This window comes from Leopardus geoffroyi, chromosome C1 (assembly GCF_018350155.1).
Source record: "Leopardus geoffroyi isolate Oge1 chromosome C1, O.geoffroyi_Oge1_pat1.0, whole genome shotgun sequence".
NCBI lineage: Eukaryota > Metazoa > Chordata > Mammalia > Carnivora > Felidae > Leopardus > Leopardus geoffroyi.
The window spans coordinates 105,620,066-105,642,171 of NC_059328.1; the positions used below are offsets into that span (position 1 = coordinate 105,620,066).

The window sequence follows — 22,106 nt, forward strand, 5'->3', positions numbered from 1 at the left end:
ACACTGAAATAGCTTACATGTTGCTCCTCAATCCTAAGTTCTTCCCACTCCAAACCTGAGGACTTCTGTTTTCACAGCATCCATGGAGATTTCTATTAAAACTAAATTGGCTTTAGTTTTGTTTTGCTTTTGTTTTTTAAAAGAAAGTAATCATGGGAAAAAATTACCTTTGACTCTCCCTCCCTAACAATAAAAAAATAATAATATTTGCAGCTAACATTTATTTTGTACTTACTATACATTGAGCACTGGGCTCTGTGCTTTTCTATTTTTTTTTGTTTAGAACATTAACAACATGATAAAAAAGAAATATGAGTTACTGCATTTTAATAATACTAAGCAGCCTTTAACTCTTACATGTGCTTACTGTGTAATATATACAGAATGAATATGACATCTATACACAACTAAGTACTGGCTTTGAAAACCTGCTTATTGCAGTATATATCTATTCCAATGAGGTATAAGCCCAATGCTTCAAAATACCTACTTTATATATATATTTTTTAAGAAAAAGTGGTAACATTTGTATTTAAGCTGCAAACAGTGTGGAAATAACTGGTGATGTTACAAGCTGACTGAGAAATAATTACAGCAGAAAATGGAACGTACTTCACTTAGTAATAATAAAATGGCACATTTTATACACACACACACACACACACACACACACACACACACACCTTGTACAAATCAAGTGTAAAACACTTGGTTACTACAGTAACTCAAATGGAAGAGAAAAAAAGGAAAACAAGCTTCATTGGAAATAACTAAATTTATTACTGAAAAATAAATATAAATTCAACTGGACTTAAATAACAATATCAGGAAATCAGCAACCAAGTAAGCAGCTGGAGACCACACATTAAAAAGCACCTTTATCTAGGTACTCTAAAGTCACAGTAGCAACTAATGTCAGAATAATAACTTTGAGATTATACAGTGTGTAATGAGTCATTAAAGCTGTTTTGGAATAAACATTTTCCACAAGAGAGAAAATAATAGTCTATGGCCAAAAGTGTCAAGAATTCAGAATTCAAGGATTTAAAATATACTGTACAATATCTTCTCACACTAAAGGTCCATGTCCTTAGTTTTGAATGGATTCAACAGAAGTCAGAATAGCTTTCAGAATGGTTTTTCTGAGCCTACACATATACGAAATGTGATTTTTCTGTGAGCTGCAGCTGAGTACAAGGAACTGGTAATGCTGAGGACTCAGGAGACAGAGACATTTCACTGCCATCTTCTGATTTTCTATAGAAGTTGGGTTATACATGGGGCACCTTGGTGGCTCAGTCGATTGGGCATCCGACTTCGGCTCAGGTCATGATCTCACAGTTTGTGAGTTTGAGTCCCATGTCGGGCTCTGTGCTGACAGCTCAGAGCCTGGAGCCTACTTCAGATTCTGTGTCTCCCTCTCTCTCTGCCCCCTCCCCTGCTAACACTCTGTCTCTGTCTCTCAAAATGTATAAATGTTAAAAAAAAAAAAAAAAAAAAAAAAGTTGGACTATGTGCTTTAAATGCATTGCCTTATTTAATATTCCCAACAATCCTCTGAATTTAAGTACTGTTATTATACCTATTGTATTCCTAAGGACACTACTGAGGCTTAAAGAGGGAAATTAGTCTAATATAAGAATGCTTCCTAAAGCCAAATCTGTACTAAAATTAAATTCACCAGATATTTTCAGAATCTAGCGCCTGAAAATAACAATTGAGTCAGCTTACAACTAAGAGTTAACTCTTGCCTTTTGGCTCCCTTAGCAGTGCCATGCAGGCTGGCAAGAACAGACGCTTTATAAAAGGGCAAAAAGGCAGCCAAGAAGAAAGTGGTTGATCCATTTTCTAAGAAAGACTGGTATGATGTGAAGGCACTGGATATAAGAAATACTGGAAAAACACTACTCATGAGAAATCAAGGAATCAAAATCTCATCTGATGGCCTCAAGGGTCGTGTTTTTGAAGTGAGCCCTGCTGATCTGCCATGAATGATAAAGTTGCATTTATAAAATTCAAGCTAATTACTGAGGATGTTCAGGGCAAAAACTGCCTAATTTCTATGGCATAGATCTTACCCATGAGAAAATGTGTTCCATGGTCAAAAAATGGCAGACAATGATTGAAGCTCATGTTCATGTTAAGACCACTGATGGCTATTTTCTTTGTCTATTTTGTGTTGGTTTCACTAAAAAACACATAAATCAGATTAATCAGAAGACCTCTTATGCTCAGCACCGACAGGTCCGCCAAATTCAGGAAAAGATGGCAGAAATCATAACCTGAGAGGTGCAGACAAATGACTTCAAAGAAATGGTAAATAACTGATTGCAGATAGCATCAGAAAAAACATAGAAAAGGCTTGCCAATCTATTTATCCACTTCATGATGTCTTTAACTGTTAGGTAAAAATGCTGAAGCAGCCCAAGTTTGAATTGGAAACGCTCATGGAGCTTTATGGTTAAGGAATTCGTTTTGGAAAAGCCACTGGGGATTAGGACTGGTACTAAAATGGGACGAGCTGGTGGATATGAGAATATCTACAAAATCTGTTTAAAATTCAGACATTTAATGGTGACAAAAAATCTTACTTGTGATGTTTAAAAAAAAAAAGCCATTGACTCTTACTTATCTATAAAACAACTAAGAAATGAATATTTCTACTAGCATCCACAGTTCAGTGAGGCCTAAAGTATTTTAAATACTTTAAAGAGTCTTTTGGATACAGCTAGCTAGATATAAGACAGTGAGTAGCCAAAGCCAAAATATGGCCATTATCCATAGTTTCAAAATACCAGTCCTTTTCTCTTTTCTGTTTCTTAAAAATACAGGCTATGTACCAAACATAAGATTATGGTGGTACCTGTCACAGTACTCCATCAGTGGTCAATAAATATTTGAGGAATTAATATGATAACAAATATTAAATAAAAATATTAGTCATGGGGCGCCTGGGTGGCGCAGTCGGTTAAGCAGCCGACTTCAGCCAGGTCACGATCTCGCGGTCCGTGAGTTCGAGCCCCGCGTCGGGCTCTGGGCTGATGGCTCAGAGCCTGGAGCCTGTTTCCGATTCTGTGTCTCCCTCTCTCTCTGCCCCTCCCCCGTTCATGCTCTGTCTCTCTCTGTCCCAAAAATAAATAAACGTTGAAAAAAAAAAAAAATATTAGTCAGATCCAAACTAGGGGAGAAAGTTACCTGTTGGAAGCTGTCTCTTAGAAGCTGTTGGTCTTCAGGATGACAGAATTCCACAATATTCTTTCCTAAGAGTTCCTAAAAATGAAAAAGAAGAGTAAGATGGACACTTTTATGATCATCTAACTTCATGGCCCATCAGCAAAGGACTTGGATTTTATTTCTCCTGTCTTTATCCCAGGATTACAAGTGAGGAGGAAAAACAAACAAACAAAACCAAAATACAGAATCTGCTAAGCAAATGGCCTCTAGAACATTTTTCTTTTTCAGAACATTATTTACTTTAACTGCATTTTTATAGATTTGAGGTCTAATGTACAACATATAATTCACTCATTCTAAATCTACAATTTGATGGTCTCTAACATATTTATACTGTTGTGCAACTACCATTATTAGCACAATCCAGTTTTAGAATATGTCCACTGCCCCCAAAAGTTCCCTTGTGCCTGTTCGTAGTCAACACCCGCTCCCAATCTCCTAGCCAACCAGTGAGTGATCTGCTTTCTACTTTAGTGCTGCCTTTTCTAGAAATTTCATACAAATGGAATTATATAATATGTAGTTTTTTGTGTCTAGCTTCTTACAATTAACTTAAGATTTTTGGAGTTCATGTATGTTGTTGCATGTATCAAGTATATTCCTTTTTATTGCTCGGCAGTATTCTAACATGAAGGTATCACAGTTTGTGTATCCTTGAGTTTTCCCACTTTGGGGCTATTATGAAATACAACTGTGAATAAAAATCTTTCTTTATGGGCACATATGTTTCATTTCTCTTAAGTAAATACTTACGAGTGCAACTGCTACATTGTAGAGTAAGTCACATTTAATTTTTTATGAAACTGTTTTTCCATTTTTCCAAAATGTGTTTCCAAAGTGACTATGCCATCGTACATGTCTACCAACAACATGTGATGGTTTCAATTTCCCCACATTCTCACAACACTTTTTTAAAAAAATGTTTATTTATTTTGAGAGAGAGAGAGAGCACGAGTATTTGCACGTGCGTGTGGGGGAGGTACAAAGGGAGAGGGTGAGAGAGAATCCCAAGCAGGCTCTGCACTGTTGGCACAGAGCCCAATGCGAGGCTTGATCTCACTAAGTGTGAGTTCGTGACCTGAACTGAAATCAAGAGTCAGATGCTCAATTGACTGAGCCACCCAGGTGCTCCACTTTTTGCTAATATTGGACATATAGTGGTATCTCACTGTGGTTTTAATTTGTACCTTCCTATTGACTAATGATGATGAGCATCTTGGTTTTTTGTTTGTTTGTTTGTTTTTGGTTTTTAAGATTTTCTTCTTAAGTAATTGCTATACCCAACATGGGGCTCAAACTTACAACCCTGAGATCAACAGTTGCATGCTCCCCTGACTGAGCAGCCAGGTGCCCCATGATGAACATCTTTTTATATGCCATTCCTATTGCTTCTTTGGTGAAATGTCTATTCAAATCTTGTGCCCCTTTTTTACTGGCTGTTTATCTTAATGAGTTCTGAGAGTTCTTTTATATATTCTGGATACCAATTCTTTTATAAGAAATCTTTGCCTAACTCAAGATCACAAAGATATTCTCCTATATTCTTCTAGAAGTTTTATAACTTTAGCTCTCATGCATTTACGTCTTTGAGTTGATCTTTGTGCATGGTGTGGGTAAGAGTTTACATCCTTTTGAGGTGGGTGGATATCCAACTTTTCCATCACCATCTGTTAGAAAGACTTCTTTTCCCTGCTTAATTGTTGGCATCTTTTTGGAAAATCATCTGACCATAAATGTGAAAAGACACTCTACTCTGGTTCTATTGATCTATATACCTATCTTTACACTGCTCCCACACTACCTTGATGACAACTTTGTGACAGATGATGAATCAGGTAGTGATTCCAACTTCGTTCTTTTTTTCCAAGACCTCTTCTTTACCAACTTCTTCACAGAACCATAATCGGAAGTCCCTCCTGGCCATATGGCTTTGAAAGTTTGTATAATGACTTATTTCTCAACTCTGGGTATAGCTTCCTAGTCTGTTGAATGAGAAATCTCAGTAAAGGAGCACCTGGATGGCTCAGTCAGTTAGGTGTCTGACTTCAGCTCGAGTCCTGATCTCACAGTTCATGAGTTTGAGCCCTGCATCAGGCTCTGTGCAGACAGCTCAGAGCCTGGAGCCTGCTTCAGATTCTCTGTCTCCCTGTCTCTCTGCCCCTTCCCTGTTCACACTGTCTCTCTCTCTCAAAAATAAATGGATATTAAAAAAAATTTTAATAAAAAATTTTCAATAAAATCATAATAACTGGTGCCAAATCTGCATATTTTGTGGGTTACTATGTACCTAGGTGACTACAAAAATTATCTAACAATGGTCATACCATTATAAAAATTAAAATGACACTTTTGCATTATTATTATCTATAATAATATCAACAAGAAAAAATAAATACACATTCATGCCTGCTGCCCCAACCTGGTTTCACAAGATGTATTTTTCTAGGTTAGATGAATAACACTGGTAGGAAGCGGAGAATAAATTTAGCTACTGATAGAATAGGATCATCTCTTTTTTCTGACCTGCGGCTAACATGTTTTGGCTATTCTGGAATTACATGACTGAATAATCTAAACAAAGCCAAGGTAAACAGGTTTAAGTATTAGTGGTGTAACAGCTGTACCTCCTCACCTGTGGTTGATAGCCAACAGTAGCCACACAGCGGTGATCCACAAAAGTGAAGATCCCCTCAATGTTGTGCCGAGAGATGAACTCTGTTGGTTGACAAACGTTACTCATGTCTGTACAGTTGGGAGAACTGGTTACCTGAAAGTAAAGAGATAAAAACAAGATAAAACGATTCCATTCTTTATAGATGCGTTTCCCATGTCCTCGTGATCATATACATAAACACGAGGATCCCAGTTTAAGGAATTTCTGTGCTTTCACATCTCACTCAGAAAGGAAAAAATTACAATCACAATTAGAGAGACCAAGAGGCCTAGCTTCACCCCCACATCTGTACTCTTTACCAACTCTGTAAAGAAGATAAAAATTCATTCAACCCAAAACTCACCTACTGTCATTCAGCTTGGCTGTGCTGTGTTCATTATTCAGATTGGAAAATTATAGTCTCCGGTAACCAAGAAACTTATCTAACTTTATGGGAAGAATCAAAATACTTCCACTTCTCTAGTCATGTAATGACAAAATGAAAAGATCTCTCTTCTCCTGATAGAAGCAGAAGAAATTAGTTGGAAATAGAAAATTCAGCACTTGTAAAGGTCAAAGTATGAAAGATAAAGGGAAAAGATCTCCCTCCTCTTCTCATCCTTTTCAGATTCTTCTAAATCTAAGAGAAGCAAACTACGAATGCCATATTTTTCCAAATATCTAGAGTTTTATATAATTCTTCATTTATATTCAGAGAGTAAAATAAAAATAACATGAACAAGTCCTGAGGAGATTTCTTCTCATTGAATAGGGATGATAGAGGACTTCCAGGGAAGATGGTGGAGCAGGGGGACCCTAAACTCACCTTGTCCCATGGATACAACTAGATGAAAGCCACATCAGTGTAAATAATCCAGAAAATGACCCAAAGGCTGGCAGAACAAACTCTCCACAGCTACGTAGAGAAGAGGCCACACTTAAGAGGGTAGGAAGGGTAGAGATGCAATTAGGAGCTAAACAGACCCACTAATCGGACCTGTGTGACTGTCAGCAGGAGGGAGAGAAACATACTCTCACACCGCAGAGCCCCTCTGGGGAAGACAAATCCCCATAACATTTGGCTTTAAAAACCAGAGGGGTGGAATTTCAAGAATTCTTACAAATAGCAGGGCTTAAAACCTGGAACACTAAAAATCAGCAATCTCAAGGGAAAGCTGGGAGGGCAAGAGGAAACTAAGTCCCTGCTCTTAAAGAAACAGCACAACAAACAGTCCCAGGGAGATACAGCATGGAAGCAGCACTATGAAAAACACCTGAGATATACAGGAAGGAGATTTGTTTACTAACTTCAGAGGATGTGCTGGAGGGGCAGGGATCATCTGAAAACTTCTTCACGAACAATGGAGCTTGCTGGTGCCATTACCTTCCTCCACCCCCCAGCACAAGCAGACACCTGCAGGAGCCAGTGTGGTACCAACACTCATTACTTCACTTACGAACAGTGTGCCCCACCCAGGCACACCCCCTCCAGCCAGGCTGCAGCTCCAGGTTTCCTCCCATAGCAGAACCCTGCAAACCTTGTGAACACCTCGCACTCTGCTCATGCATCCTCCCGTGGCTGAGTGCTATTTATCTCTGGCAAACGTCTGGTCAGACTCAACTTAAGGCCACGGTGGCCCCAGACTAGCCTACTAACAACACAGGGACCAAACCTGCCCACAACGGACAAAGAGCCATTGCAGACGACTGGACCGAAGCAAAAGCAGCCCAGCCACAATAGCGGGGCACACACAGGAGACACCCCTGAAGTGCCAGGTTCTGGGGAACAGGGGACACTGCACTGCAGGGCACTACAGAACCCCTTTTTCATAAGGCCACTACTTTCAAGAGCAGGAGATGTAGCTGCCCTTCCTAATACATAGAAACAGAGGAATATGTTCCAAATGAAATAACAGGCCAAAATCACAGCAAGAGACCTAAACAAAACAGAGATAAAGTAATATGCCTGATAGCGAATTTAAAGTAATGGACATAAAGATACTCACTGGACTTGAGAAAAGAGTGGAGTACCTCAGTGAGACCCTTAACAAAAAGACAGGAAACATAAAAAAGAAACAATCAGAGATGAAGAACTCAATAACTGAAATTAAAAATACACTAGACGGAATAAATAGTAGACTAGAGGAAGCAGAAAAATGAATCAGTAACCTGGAGGATAGAATAATGGGAAGCAATCAAGCTGAACAGGAAAGAGGGAAAACATAAATAAAAAATGAAAATGGGCTTAGGGAACTCAGTCATGCCAGCAAGCTTAAGAACATTCACATTATAGGGATCCCAGAAGGAGAAGGGAGAGAAAAAGGGGCAGAAAATTTATTTGAATAAATAATAGCTGAAAACTTCCAAATTTCTGGGAAAGGAAATAGGAATCCAGATCCAGAAGGCACAGAGATTCGCCAATAAAATCAACCTAGGGAGGTTCACACCAAGACATACAATAATTGGCAAAAAGTAGAAAAAAAAATTTTAAAGCAGCAAGAAGAAAAAAAGAAAAGGATAACAGTTACATATAAAGGAAAACCATAACATAATCAGTAGATTTTTCAAAAGAAACTTTGTACACCAGAAGGGAGCAGCATGATATATTCAAAGTATTGAAAAGAAAAAACCCTGCCGCCAAGAATACTCTATCCAACAAGGCTATCATTCACAATTGAAGGACAGATAAAGTTTCCCAGACCAACAAAAATTACAGAAATCATGACCACTAAGCCAACCTTACAAGAAATGTTAAAGGGGGCTCTTTGAGACAGTAAGGAGGAGTAAAAAAAGTAGGAAACACAAAAGCAGTAAAATTAAGTAGGTTTATAAATATCAGTCCAGGGATTCACAAAATAGAAGAATGTAAAGTATAATAAAGAATGGGTTCAAACTTAAGTGACCATTAACTTAATATAAGCTACTATATGCAAAAGATGTTATACACAAACCTAATGGTAACCACAAATTAAACCAGTAATAGATACGCAAAAAATAAAGGAATCCAAGTATATCATTAAATAAAGCCAACAAACCATCATTAGAGGAGAGAGCAAGAGAAGAAACAAAGCACAGGCTTCACCCCCAACATGAAGCTTGAACTCACAACCCTGAGATCAAGAGTCAGATGCTCCACCACCGACTGAGCCAGCCAGGCACTCCAAGAATTACCTTCAATGTAAATGGACTAAATGCTCCAATCAAAAGACACAGGGTGACAATATATAAAAAACAAGACCCATCTATATGCTGCCTATTAGAGACTCATTTGTGACCTAAAGACACATGAAGACTGAAAGTGAAGGGAAAAGCTTTTATCACTCATGCAAATGGAAGTGAAAAGAAACAGGGTAGCAATATTTATATTGGACAAAATAGATTTTAAAACAAAGACTATAACAAGAGACAAAGAAAGACACTATATAATCACAAAAGGAATAAACCAACAAGAAGACTGAACAATTGTTAAGTATTTATGCACTCAACATATTGGAAGCACCCAATATATAAAGCAGCTAGTATATTATATAAAAGAAGTAATCTATAGTAATACAGTAACAGCAAAGGACTTTAACATGCTACTGTCTTGAATGGATAGATCACCCAAACAGAAAATCAACAAGCAAACAGTGGCTTTGAATGACACATTGGACCAGATGGATCTAACAAATATATTCAGAATGCTCCATCCTAAAACAGTAGAATACACATTCTTTTTAAATCCTAGAAGAGAGCACAGGAAATAATTTCTTTGACATTGGCCACAGCAACATTTTTTTTAGATATGGCTCCTGAGGCAGAGGAAACAAAAGCAAAAATAAACTACTGGGACTACATCAAAATAAAAAAGCTTCTGCACAGCAAAGAAAACAACCAACAAAACTAAAAGACAACCTACTGAATGGGAAAAGCTATTTGCAAACGACATATCCGATAAAGAGTTCATATCCAAAATATATAAAGTACTTATACAACTCAACACCAAAAAACAAAAAAAACCCACCCAAATAATCTAACCAAAAAATGGGAGAAGACATGAACAGACATTTCTCCAAAGAAGACATACTGATGGCCAACAGATCCATGAAAAGATGCTCAACACCACTAATCATCAGGGAAATGGAAATCAAAACCACAATGAGATACTACCTCATATCTGTCAGAATGGCTAAAAATCAAAAACACAAGAAACAAGTGTTGGCCAGGATGAAGAGAAAAAGGAACTCCTGTGCAGTGTTGGCGGGAATGCAAAACTGGTGCAGCCACTGTGAAAAACAGTATGCAGGTTCCTCAAAAAATTAAAAAGAGAACTACCATATGATCCAGTAATTCCACTACCGGGCATTTATGCAAAGGATATAAAAACACTAATCTGAAAATATACATGCACTATGTTTACTGCAGCATTATTTATAATAGCCAAATTATGGCAGCAGCCCAAGTCTCCATCGATAGGTGAATGGATAAAGATGATATGTATGTGTGTGTGTGTGTGTGTGTGTGTGTGTATACATATATATATGTACGTGTACACACCCACACCCACACCCACGTAATGGAATATTACTCAGCCGTAAGAAAGAATGGAATCTTCCCATTTACAACATGGATGGATCTAGAGAGCATAATTCTAAGTGAAATAAGTCAGAGAAAGACAAATACCATATGATTTCACATATATGTGGACTTAAAAAACAAAACAAAGATAAAAAAGACAAACAAAAAATAAGATTCTTAACTACAGAGAATAAACTCTGGGCCAGGGGATAGGTGAAAAAGGTGAAGAAGATTAAGAAAACACTATTTTCTTTCCAAGTGTCTATTTAAATTTGTTAGTTAACATCCAGTGTAATTAAGTTTCAGGTGTAGAAAGGTAGTGATTTATCACACACATAACACCCGGTACTCATCACAAGTGTCTTCCTCAGTACCCATCACCTATTTAACCCATTCCCATCCCCCCAAGGATATGCTTATGATGAGCACTGAGTAATGTATAGAATTACTGAATCACTCTGCTATACACCTAATATAACTAATACACTAGTAAATTAATATAATACCATATGTTAACTGTATTGGGATTAAGTTAAAAAACAAATACTCAAAGAAAACTGAAAAATAAAGAAAGAAGGAAAAAAGGAAAAAAAAAAAAGATGATATAGGTGTGGAAATTCATACTTGCCTGTAGTCTGCCAATGGCCACTAGGCAAAATTTGCTCCCCTGGCCAGCCTCTGGATCATCATCTGGGAGGGAGACACCTTCAGGAAGGTGAAGTTAAAAAGGTTTAACAGGGATTTCAAACTCAATTGCCTTCAATACAGATAGAAAGATTTAAAATACATGTAGGTATGAAGAGACTAAGTATAACACAATAGAGAGTGCTGAGTGATTAGAATAACAGTAAGACAACAATTGCACAGAACTTACCACATATGCCAGGTACTATTTTAAGTATTTTTACATATAATAATTCATGTATTTTACCCATATTAATTGTAATAAATTGCAGAGTACAAGTCCCACCCTAGGTATTCTTAAAAACCATGCTGGCCAAGCCAAACATATATGAAGACAGTCATTCATTCTGTGACCATAATGATAGGCAGATAACAGATGTCTTGCCCAACCTGTGTCTTTTAAAGTAAGCAAACAACCAAAAATGAAACGAAACCAAACACCAACAGTTATTTATGTCCTTTGGAAAAGAGAGAAGCCAATGTTTCAATATTTTGTGTGGAAAAGGAAGAAGACTGCATTCTCTTTAGTCTTTGCATATGTATCTTTTTTTTTTACCAAGAAAAATAGTATTTCTTTGAGAGCAATACAGAAGAATGAAAGACCATGCATACTGCAAAAGTATGGTTTACACGATATATAAATTAAAAAGTTCAAATGTCACTACACTTAAAACTAAATTTTTCTTAATTGCATTTAACTGCCATTTATTGAATGCGTACTATATGCCAGGCACTGGGATGAGTGATTTTCTTACATTAAATTTAATCCTCAAAATAACTCTGCATGAGTTATTTTGAGTTTGGAGTTATAATCTCCAAATCATAGGTAAGAAATCTGAGGGGTTCTTTTTATAAAGTCAAGCAACTTACCCTAAGTTATACCATTAATAAGTAACAATGCCAGAATCAAACTCAGGTTTTTCCAAATACAAAGTTCAATTTCTTACCCCAATATACCACCTTGCCTCCCTTTTCTCTTAGTTTCCCTCTCTCTACAATCCCACTTCCCAATCATACCCATCCAGCAGGGAAGTAATAAAGTGGCTAAGATCTGGAAATTCTGACAAACCAGTTTAAAAGGCTGACCCCTGCACCCCAACCACCCTTCTCATATTCCCTGTTTGACTTCCAGTTCTGGTAAAGCTACTCTGCTCACATCCTGATTTAAAGCCTTTACAGAGAATATCCCATTTGTAAATTACTACAATCAAGCCATTTCCCTCTTTTCCCTCAAAGTCGTGCTCCTACTTTATGTAGCTTTCTCAAATTAACTACATTCAATGCCAACTGCTTCTTTGCACACAAATACTTAGAAAATAGGTATTCAGTATATATTATTATGAATCTGCACATTTAAAATTGCATTCTGTGACACAGCCAACATTGAGTCATTTTCCAGTCTGAGTAATCCATCTCCCCAACTGGACTATAAAGGAGGAGCAGAAGTCTATCTGCTTTTTCTTTCGTGTTTTCTTATAGTTTATACCACAGTACATATCATGTACCAGGTACATGACAAATGCTAGAGCTAACTTTCTCAGACTCTGTGACAATCCTGCTGCACCACGGAAGAAATCCAACTTCCCTACCTGCTGGGGGCCAGGCCTTGATATAGCCTGTGCAGTGGACCACCACAAAATGAGGTTCCCCATCCTTCACAGAGCCAAGTCCGTTCCTAGAAGAAGTACATGTATGAGGAGAAAAACTACCCAGTAACATTTAAAAGGCAACGCTGGTTTAGTACCTTTAACTTTAGGCTCTTGGATGTTTAGAAAAGTGGTCACTTTTTGGCCTCTTCCACCCCAAAGTGACCACCATATTTCTGAGCCTTGCCAAAGTAAAGCAACCAAAAGGTATTACAGCAGAAAGAAAGTTGGTAAAGTGGTAGGGCCACTTCTTTAAAACAAGATGAGCAAAAGACGCTGCAGAAGGTCAGGAAAATATTGCCAGAAAATTAAGTAACTGGGAAGTGAGGGATGAAGGTAAGGGCTGCTGAAGGAAGTACTACACACAGTAAGATAGTTTCAAAAGTGATGATCTCTACAGGAATTTGGCCATCCCTTTGGTTCTTCGTTGTTTAGGATCTCACCTGCATCTGTTCCTCACAAAGCTCAGTCTATTCATGGAGACGGGGTCCACAGAGCTATTGCCACACCTGTTTCAAGGAACGGAGACATTAAAAGCAATTACGCTGTGCTATTAAAGAACTTTTCATCCGTTAACAGCCAGATAACAGGCTCTGGATACAATGAAACACAGAAGGATAAATGAACCAGGTTTGGTATTTCTAAAACTTGTAACTGAGCCCAGAATCTGAAGTTCAAAATGTTCCACATACTCTTCAAATGCAGAAATTCTCTACACTGGGGCCAGAATACTTTTTGTGTAAAGGACCAGATGGTAAATATTTCAGCTTTCGTGGACCATAAAATCTGTTGCAACTAGTCAACTCTGCCATTAGGGCATGAAAACAGCCACAGACAATACATAAACAAATGCACATGCTATGTTCCTATATGGCTTTATTTGCAAATAAAGAGTTGTGGTTTGCAGACTCCTGTTCTATACCACATCCCAATCTATTTGCTACATATCCTTATTATTTCTCTTGCTTCTGCCTATGTCTCTACGTAGGCCATGTCCACGTACTGGGACATTCTCTCCCACCCTCTCCACTTTCCTTCTCTCGTTTCTTAAAATAATAATAGGTAAAACTTATACAGAGTTTAATATGTACCACGCACTATTCTAAGCATCTTTACATATATTTATTCATCTCATCCTCAAAATAACTTTATGAGGTTGATATTAATATAATTCCATTAGACGAAATCACAACACGAAGTAGTCCTGTAATCTGCTCAAGGTCCCAGAAGATACTAAGTGGGAAATCCAGTAATCTAGTTCCAGAAGTTATTCTAAACCATTAAGCCACATAATATTCAATTCTGTAAATCTCTCAGGAAACCTTTCTTAATATCCTACTCATCATTTCTAATATGCATCCTTGGTAGATGGTACAAATTAGTTAATTTCTATTATACAACCTGAATTTATTTTGTAATTTTAAGAGAGATCTTTTCTACCTGTGTAGAATGTACCACCATACTTTCTTCACAATACTAAAATGTATAATTTATAAACACTAAATACTAACAGAAAGACATAATTAAGTATCAACATTTTATGAAAAAAAGAAAAATGCGGCAATGAGATGAGTACATGGATGTTGTCTTGTGATGTACTGGGGAAAACATATAGGTTTTGGAATCCAATTACTGTGGATTAAAATAAAATCCTGGGGTGCCTGGGTGGCCCAATCGGTTAAATGTCTGACTTCAGCACAGGTCATGATGTCACAGTTCGTGAGTTCGAGCCACACATCAGGCTCTGTGCTGACAGTGCTGAGTCTGCTTTGGGTTCTCTGCCTCCCTCTCTCTGCCTCTGTCTTTCTCTCTCTCTCAAAAATAAGTAAACATTTAAAAAATAAATAAAAATAAAATAAAATAAAATCCTATATCAGGCATTATCTATGTAATTCTGGGAAGTTAATTTTTTGAGTCCTTTTTTTTCTTTTTAACAACAAAATAGGTACCATGAATTCGACTCTGAAGGACAGATGTGGGAAATGAGACTATAGCAATAAACTTCCTAGCATAATGTCTGGCACAGGAGGAGTTCATTAAAATTTAGTTTCCTTATCAAACACTTTATTCTGTTACAACCCATGTGGTAACACTTAAATTTAATCCAACTAGAGCTTGGATTTAAAAGTTTAACTCCTCTAACCAGAAATCAAACCCTCTGCTACTATTCCTGTGTCAAATCACAGTCCACAGCCTGACACTTACCTCATACGGCAAATAAATGATCTCCTTGAGCCCATACACATCCTCATGGAAGACTGCTGGCCTTCCTTTTTCACTGTTCCAGTCTTCAGATCAAGGATACGCCCTGAAAAAAGAAATGAAGAGCAGTATGGAGTGTGTTCTTGTACGAGGGGGAAAGCTGGAGAGACACTGGAGGCAAAGGTAAGCATCCTAATCATTCCCTCCAATCTCCTTGCTTATAACAAGGAGGGGACGGATTTTTTTCAAGTCTAAAATAGCTCAATTCGCATCAATGAATCTTATACTTAAGTTCAAAGCCACCACTGGAGATATAACCTTGTGCAAGGAAGGAAAGTAGGAGTGGAAAGTATTGTTGGTAAGCGAAAGGTTAACAAGAACATAAGGAAAAGCTTATACACATGCATGTACACATGCATGTACACATGCACACTGAGGGAATGTCATTGTTTAAAAACATATTTTCATATGCTATAGAAACACATATCTGTTTCCAGAGAAACTAGAAACAAATGGCAACTTTTGGGGAAAAGAACTAGAAAAATAAAATCCATAAAAACCTAAAAGAAGGGAAAACTAAAACAACATTAATTTAACCATAGTAGGCTTTCTTGTATTTTAAATACCAGTTTTGATCTGCTTCCACTTTGATTTTTTTTCCAGAGTTGCTTAAGGAGCACTTGTGTTTCCTATAGCCAAACTCTGGCAAAAGGACTGAACAGCATTAAAATGGGGTTATGGGGGAGTGGGGGAGGGAAAAAAACAGAAAAATAGTACAAATACAACCAAAAAAAAAAAAAAAGACAAAAGTAAAAACTTATACGGATAACATCTCTAAAATAAAAATCTATTATCATAGAACCCAGTATAAAGCCAAAGAGAGGCACAAACAGGTAGAAAAAAATACCAGGTAATTACCCATACAAATTAAGACAGAAACATGAAGCAATTAATTCTTTTAGAATGAAAAAAAAAAAAAGTTTATTAGATTTGGTTTTTACTTACTGTTTTATTTACATTAAAATTAAACTTCTATATGTGCCCTATCATTAAAGAAACATTTTCTAAAGATAAGCTACAAATTATATTATCTCCATGTAGATAGAAAAAACTGACCATATTCATTAAAGGAGAAAATTCTAGAAGCCTTGCCAGATTCAACGAACATTGAGCTAAAACCTCTTCTGTTTCAGAAAAAAAAAGGACTTCCCATTCTTTTTCCACCCACATAATTCACACCTGTCAGGGCATTTTCCGAAGTGGAAAGCTGCTCACGAAGTTTGTCCACGTCATCTGGATGCACCTGATCGTAGAGTGTGCTACCAAACCATTCAGACTGAGGCTGGTTCAAAACAGGGGTCACTGAGTCAGAGACATAAACCACCCGACCTGTCTCACATGAGACAATAAACAGAAAGCCATCTGCTGCCTCCAAGATCAAATGTTTGAGTTCCTGTTCAAAGAAGAGAAATACAAGTTAATACTGAAATCTTAAAAGCCAAGTATTATTCATGGAAAGAATAAGATAGTACATGATTGATTTCTCTCTCCGGAAGCAATTGCTGGCTCCTGCCTGATCCATAGTCACAGCTTTGCAACCTAAGTGTAAGTGCCTTCACGACAGCTTTTCCTTATCAATTATTTCTTCATCCTCTCTGTGTCAGTATCCACCTCCTCCTCAATCTCAGGACTTAAGATGGCGAGTAAGAAAGGTCACCACTAACAGTAACTGAGTTCTTGATTTCACCCCCTTTGGTCTCTTTTTACGATCTTGCTCTACAAATATGTTCATTTTCACTCTCTTTCCCCTCAGATCTATAAACATGATCAAGTTTTCTCACTTCCATGCAAATTTTTCCTCAACTTTGCCCAAATGATCTCCTTTTCAGTGCCAAGTTTATGTTAAGAAAAATGTCATATTCACTGGCTCCATTCTCTTATCTTTCAATTATTTCTCAATCACACTACAATCTTCACTCTAAACCGTTCATGTTGCTTCCAGCAGGTTATCAATGTCCTAACTGCCAATTCAAGTCCTCTTTCCTGGGTCTTTATCATGTTACTTGATGTCTTCTGCAGAATCTGTTAACATTGTCCACTCTATCCTTTTAAGTTTTATTTTCTTCTAGCTTCTACAACACCATCCTCCAACTTTTGCTGCACTTCTAAATGTCCCTTCTCTGCTTCAGGCTCCCTTCTCTTTGTTCAAGTATAGGTACTTCCTAAGTTATATCTTAAGTTCTGTTCTCTATTTATACCATACTCTCTCCCTGAGAAATCATATCCACTCCTCCGTGCTATGAAATGATACCCAAATCTACATCTTTAGACTTGCCTAAACTTTTCTTCTTTAGCTTTAAGCAGACCTGAATTCCTGAATTCCAACTATGTTAAACATTTCCTCTTAGACACTGTATCAGCAATTCAATTTCAACATCTCAAAACATATCATTATCTCCCCCTCCAAAGAACAATCCTCTGTGCTCCTCTAGCATTTTTTTTTAAATTTATTTATTTTCTAAGTGAAAGAGAGCATGCGAAAGTGGGGAGAGGTGGGGGGAGAGGCAGGGAGAGAGACAGAATCAAAGTAGGCTCTCCAACTCAGGGCTGGATCTCACAAACCACAAGATCATGACCTGAACTGAAATCAAGAGTCAGCTGAAGTCACTGAGCCACCCAGGCACCCCTAGCATTTCCTTTTTTGATTAACAATATCACCTTCCTCTCAGGCTACAAGACTCAAAATCTAATTACTCTCTCTTATGCTCTAGTGAGAACTCTCTTTTATCATTTCCATTTCCAATACTACATCACTGTCCGTCATCTTACTCCCAAATTAATGAAATGGTCTCCCTGCTTTCATTCTCTCCAACCCAGCCTTAAAATGCTACAATGATGCATACATTTTTTATGGCTTCCCACTGCCTAAAAATTAATATCTAAATTTGGTAACGTAACACCTAAATATTGAATCATCAGGTTCCAGCCTACCTATTATCATCTCCCAAGGCTTGCTAAGCTCCTTCATTTGTCTTGAATAACCAAATCATTCTTACCAGGTATTTGCTTGGGTTACTCCCAATACTATTCCCCTACTCTTGCTCTCCCATGTTTATACTTCTACAGGACTTAATACTGTACCTTTAGGATAGAACTGATTGTGTGTTTATATTGTGATCTATTTATTTACCTCTTTCCACCAGTGACTATCTCTTATCTCTTTGTTTTCCTCTTTATCTCTTATCTCATTTTTCTCATAGCACAAAAACACTTGGTTAACTCACAATAGGTGCATGACTGGAGTCGACTGAATCAGTATCTCTATGTCTGTTGTTAGAACAAACTAAGTAACTATTCCAAAATACATATATATAAAATCCATACTATGTGTGCTATCATACAGACAATCCCTACTTGGAAAACTATTCTTTTTCTTAATTATTTTTTTATTATGTTTTTATTTATTTTTGAGACAGACAGAGACATAGCATGAGCAGGGGAGGGGCAGAGAGAGAGGGAGACACAGAATCTGAAGCAGGCTCCAGGCTCTGAGCTGTCAGCACAGAGCCTGACGCGGGGCTCGAACTCACGGACTGTGAGATCATGACCTGAGCTGAAGTCAGATGCTTAACCGACTGAGCTACCCAGGCGCCCTGGAAAACTATTCTTATTCCTTTCTTCCAAACCACATTCCTTCCTTCTAATCCCTTGAATAAAAGAGTAACATTATGGGTCAATTTTTCTTCCTTATACTTCTTGTATTTTCCAAATTTTTCTGCAAAAACACGGTTATTTTTTATTATTATTAGAGAGAGCCAGAGAGGGACAGAACGTACATGCAAGTGGGGGAGAAGGGCAGAGGTAGAGAGAAAGAGAGCTCCAAGGAGGTTCCATGCTCAGCACAGATCGCCACACAGGGCTCAATCCCACGACCCTGGAATCAAGAGTCAGATGCTCAACTGACTGAGCCACCCAGGTACCTCCACTGTGTTATTAAAAAAAAAAAATCTTTTTTTTAATGTTTATTTATTTTTGAGAGAAGAGAGAGACAGAGAGAGAGAGAGAGAGAGTGAGTGAGTGGGGGAGGGTCAGAGAGGGAGACAACGAATCCGAAGCAGGTTCCAGGCTCTGAGTTGTCAGCACAGGGCCCGACATGGGATTTGAACTCACAAACCACAAGGTCATGACCCAAGCCCAAGTCGGATGCTCAACTGACTGAGCCACCCAGGTGCCCCCTCCTTCCCCACGGGTTATATTTAATCATTGAAACAGAACACGGCTTCCTTACTCTTAGAAGTCTTGCTGACTAGGGGAGCCTGGGTGGCTCAGTCAGGTGGGCATCCGACTTCGGCTCAGGTCATGATCTCAAAGTTTGTGAGTTCGAGCCCCGTGTCAGGCTTTGTGCTGACAGCTCGGAGCCTGGAGCCTGCTTCGGATTCTGTGTCTCCTTCTCTCTCTGCCCTTCCCCCACTTATGCTCTATCAAAAATAAATAAATGTAAAAAAAATTAAAAAAAAAAAGAAAAAAAAAAAGAAGTCTTGCTGACCATCCTCACTCAGGCCAGGTCATTCTATTCACTTTTGCCATCCCTCCAGTATATATTTATCTAGCCTCATATAAATTATCAATAATTAAAAAAAAAATTTTTAGTGTTTATTTATTTTGAGAGAGTGCACATGAGCGGGATAAGGACAGAGAGAGAGGGAGAGAGAGAGAATCCCAAGCAGGCTCTGAGCTGTCAGCATAGAGCCCAATGTGGGGCTCGAACTGACGAACCGTGAGATCATGACCTGAGCCGAAATCAAGAGTCCTATGCTTAACCGACTGAACCGCTCAGGTGCCCCAAATTATTAAAAAGTTTTTTAAAAATTTATTTCTTCTCTATGCATTTTCCTCTCATTTTTCGCTCATGTGTGTATCCAGCCACTTAAATAGTCATATTCAGACTGACTTCCACCCACTCACATGTTCATATTTAGACTGAGTTCCTGAAAGGCTGGAAATGTTTTTACCTTCTATATTTTTCTCATTACATGCACCATAGTACATCTCTAAGGAACAATGACTGCCTTGTTAGATTCCTTTTATCACTAAAACTGAACGCTGCTTCAGGAATAAGAAGTAGATTTTTTCCATCTTCTAGAACCTTAAAGCCAATGAAGAGGGCTGGTTCCATGGACATAGTCATCTCTTTTTCCTGCAGTTCCACTCTTTTTCCACCTTACAGGCTGTATTCATGGGTGAAATCTAAAATACCTATAAGCTTGCCAAATAGTTTGCAAAAGTCTGTTGTACTTCTCACTGTTTCAATGCTAATGAATGTATAGCCAAGAATTGAAACTACTTTCCCATGGTCTGAATTTTTCCTTGACAGCTGAATTCTTGCACTTTAAACAGTCTACAGGGGCGCCTGGATGGCGCAGTCGGTTAAGTGTCTAACTTCAGCCAGGTCACGATCTCGCAGTCCGTGAGTTCGAGCCCCGCGTCAGGCTCTGGGCTGATGGCTCAGAGCCTGGAGCCTGTTTCCGATTCTGTGTCTCCCTCTCTCTCTGCCCCTCCCCCATTCATGCTCTGTCTCTCTCTGTCCCAAAAAAATAAATAAACGTTGAAAAAAAAAAAATTAAAAAAAAAAAAATAAACAGTCTACAGACTCAGCTCTGCTCTGACTCCCAATATAAGGCCCTAAATAGAATTATGGTTATCTATCCCCAAAAGATCAAAACTTTCAACAGATTCTAGACTTGCTCAGAGTTGTGCAGCCCAGTGACCTGATCAGTGAGGAAAGAAGGCTTGTAGGTGCCATCAGTGGATGTATTTCCAGTTCCTCGCAAGGACTTCATGTGAGAGACTGCCATGCGTAAGATGGTTAGCTTGTCTGGTTTTCGAGCCAGGGCACTACAGGTGGGCACCATGTCTGACAGTTCTGTGATGTAGGCTGTCATCTTGTTCCGTCGCCGCCGTTCAATTTCACTGTGATTCTCCCTGCATGGAGAGAGAGGGAGAGAGAGAGAGATAGAGAGAGAGAGAGAGAGATGCCCCACCCAGGTGGTCACATCTGGCCATCTGAGAGCAGAGAGAGTGATATAAATACCAAGCGAGCTGCTAAAGAACTATGGTGTTTAGATTTAGGAGTGCTTAAATCTCAGAAGGTAGAGTCACGTCTGCCAACCTTCATGCAGAGCAATGGAATAGAAGCTAACAAGGCACACAGAAAATAAGCAGATACCAGCAATTCTATCTCCTGGTAACTTCACTTCCTCTGCAAGTTACCTGTCCATCAGAACAATAAAATATTTTATGAAATTATAGTCTGAAAGTCAATGTTGATTTTATTCACTTTAGTTCCTGAGACAAGTGATCTCTGCTTAGCTAATTCCATATTTACTAATTCGGCTTTTTAAGGCTGAAAACAAAATTACCAGCTTTTTCCAACACAAGTATGTTGCCCAACAACTGATACAAGAATTGATAGTATAGATTCCTTTGGTCTATAAAATGTTGCTTGTTCTAAGCTTCTCTCTAACTCTCAATACTAGAAAGCAGAATTGGAAGATTTTGAAGTTTTATTTGTCTCACTAATGCACAAAGTCCTAGTGTGTCTATCCGGGTGCCATGCCAGTGCACTGAGATTTTAAGTTATCTACCAGAGGTCTTTTATGGGTCCCCAGTTGGAACAAAATGAATCGGAGAGTGAAAGTGGAGTGGGGAGGAAAAGGCCTGAAAAGAGACAAGTTGGATCACATCACCAATGCTGATTTCCTCAAATCAAGAGAGAATCTCATCATTGTTAAAAATAATCTAGTAGTTCTCACGGTGGATTTCTGAGAAGCCCCACAAAGCCTCAGAGACAACCAAACAACGTGCTGCATTTCTGCTTCTACTTGAGCAGCTTTGCTTTATCTTTTTTATTTACTTCCATTACCACTTAAGGATCCTATTAAAAAAAGTTCTTTGTGTAAAAAGAAAACAGAAAACAACTGATCTAACATAAACTGATCTCTTTATGAGAAGCGGTTAAGCAGTTAAGTAAGTGACTTTCCCAAGGGCAGCACTCAATCCCAATGAATGCAATGGTCTTCCCACCATACCATGCCAAATCAGCTTTCTGAAGAGTGAAAGAGTTGGCAGGA

General features: G+C 38.2%; 1 protein-coding gene and 1 pseudogene across 4 annotated transcripts in view; one reads left to right on the forward strand and one right to left on the reverse strand.

The window, feature by feature from the left end:
- ARNT (aryl hydrocarbon receptor nuclear translocator) overlaps nt 1-22,106 on the reverse strand; it is a 79,468-nt gene that overhangs the window by 12,296 nt on the left and 45,066 nt on the right. For all 4 annotated transcript variants that reach the window (XM_045479080.1, XM_045479083.1, XM_045479082.1 and 1 more), the window contains exons 6-13: nt 20,745-20,958; nt 16,216-16,429; nt 14,980-15,082; nt 13,218-13,283; nt 12,718-12,803; nt 11,073-11,149; nt 5,867-6,001; nt 3,196-3,270 (exon numbers count right to left, since the gene is read on the reverse strand). In XM_045479080.1, coding sequence (XP_045335036.1) covers nt 3,196-3,270; nt 5,867-6,001; nt 11,073-11,149; nt 12,718-12,803; nt 13,218-13,283; nt 14,980-15,082; nt 16,216-16,429; nt 20,745-20,958 — 970 coding nt within the window. The remainder of the gene's footprint in view (nt 1-3,195; nt 3,271-5,866; nt 6,002-11,072; nt 11,150-12,717; nt 12,804-13,217; nt 13,284-14,979; nt 15,083-16,215; nt 16,430-20,744; nt 20,959-22,106) is intronic.
- Nucleotides 1,775-2,565, forward strand: LOC123598666 (annotated as a pseudogene).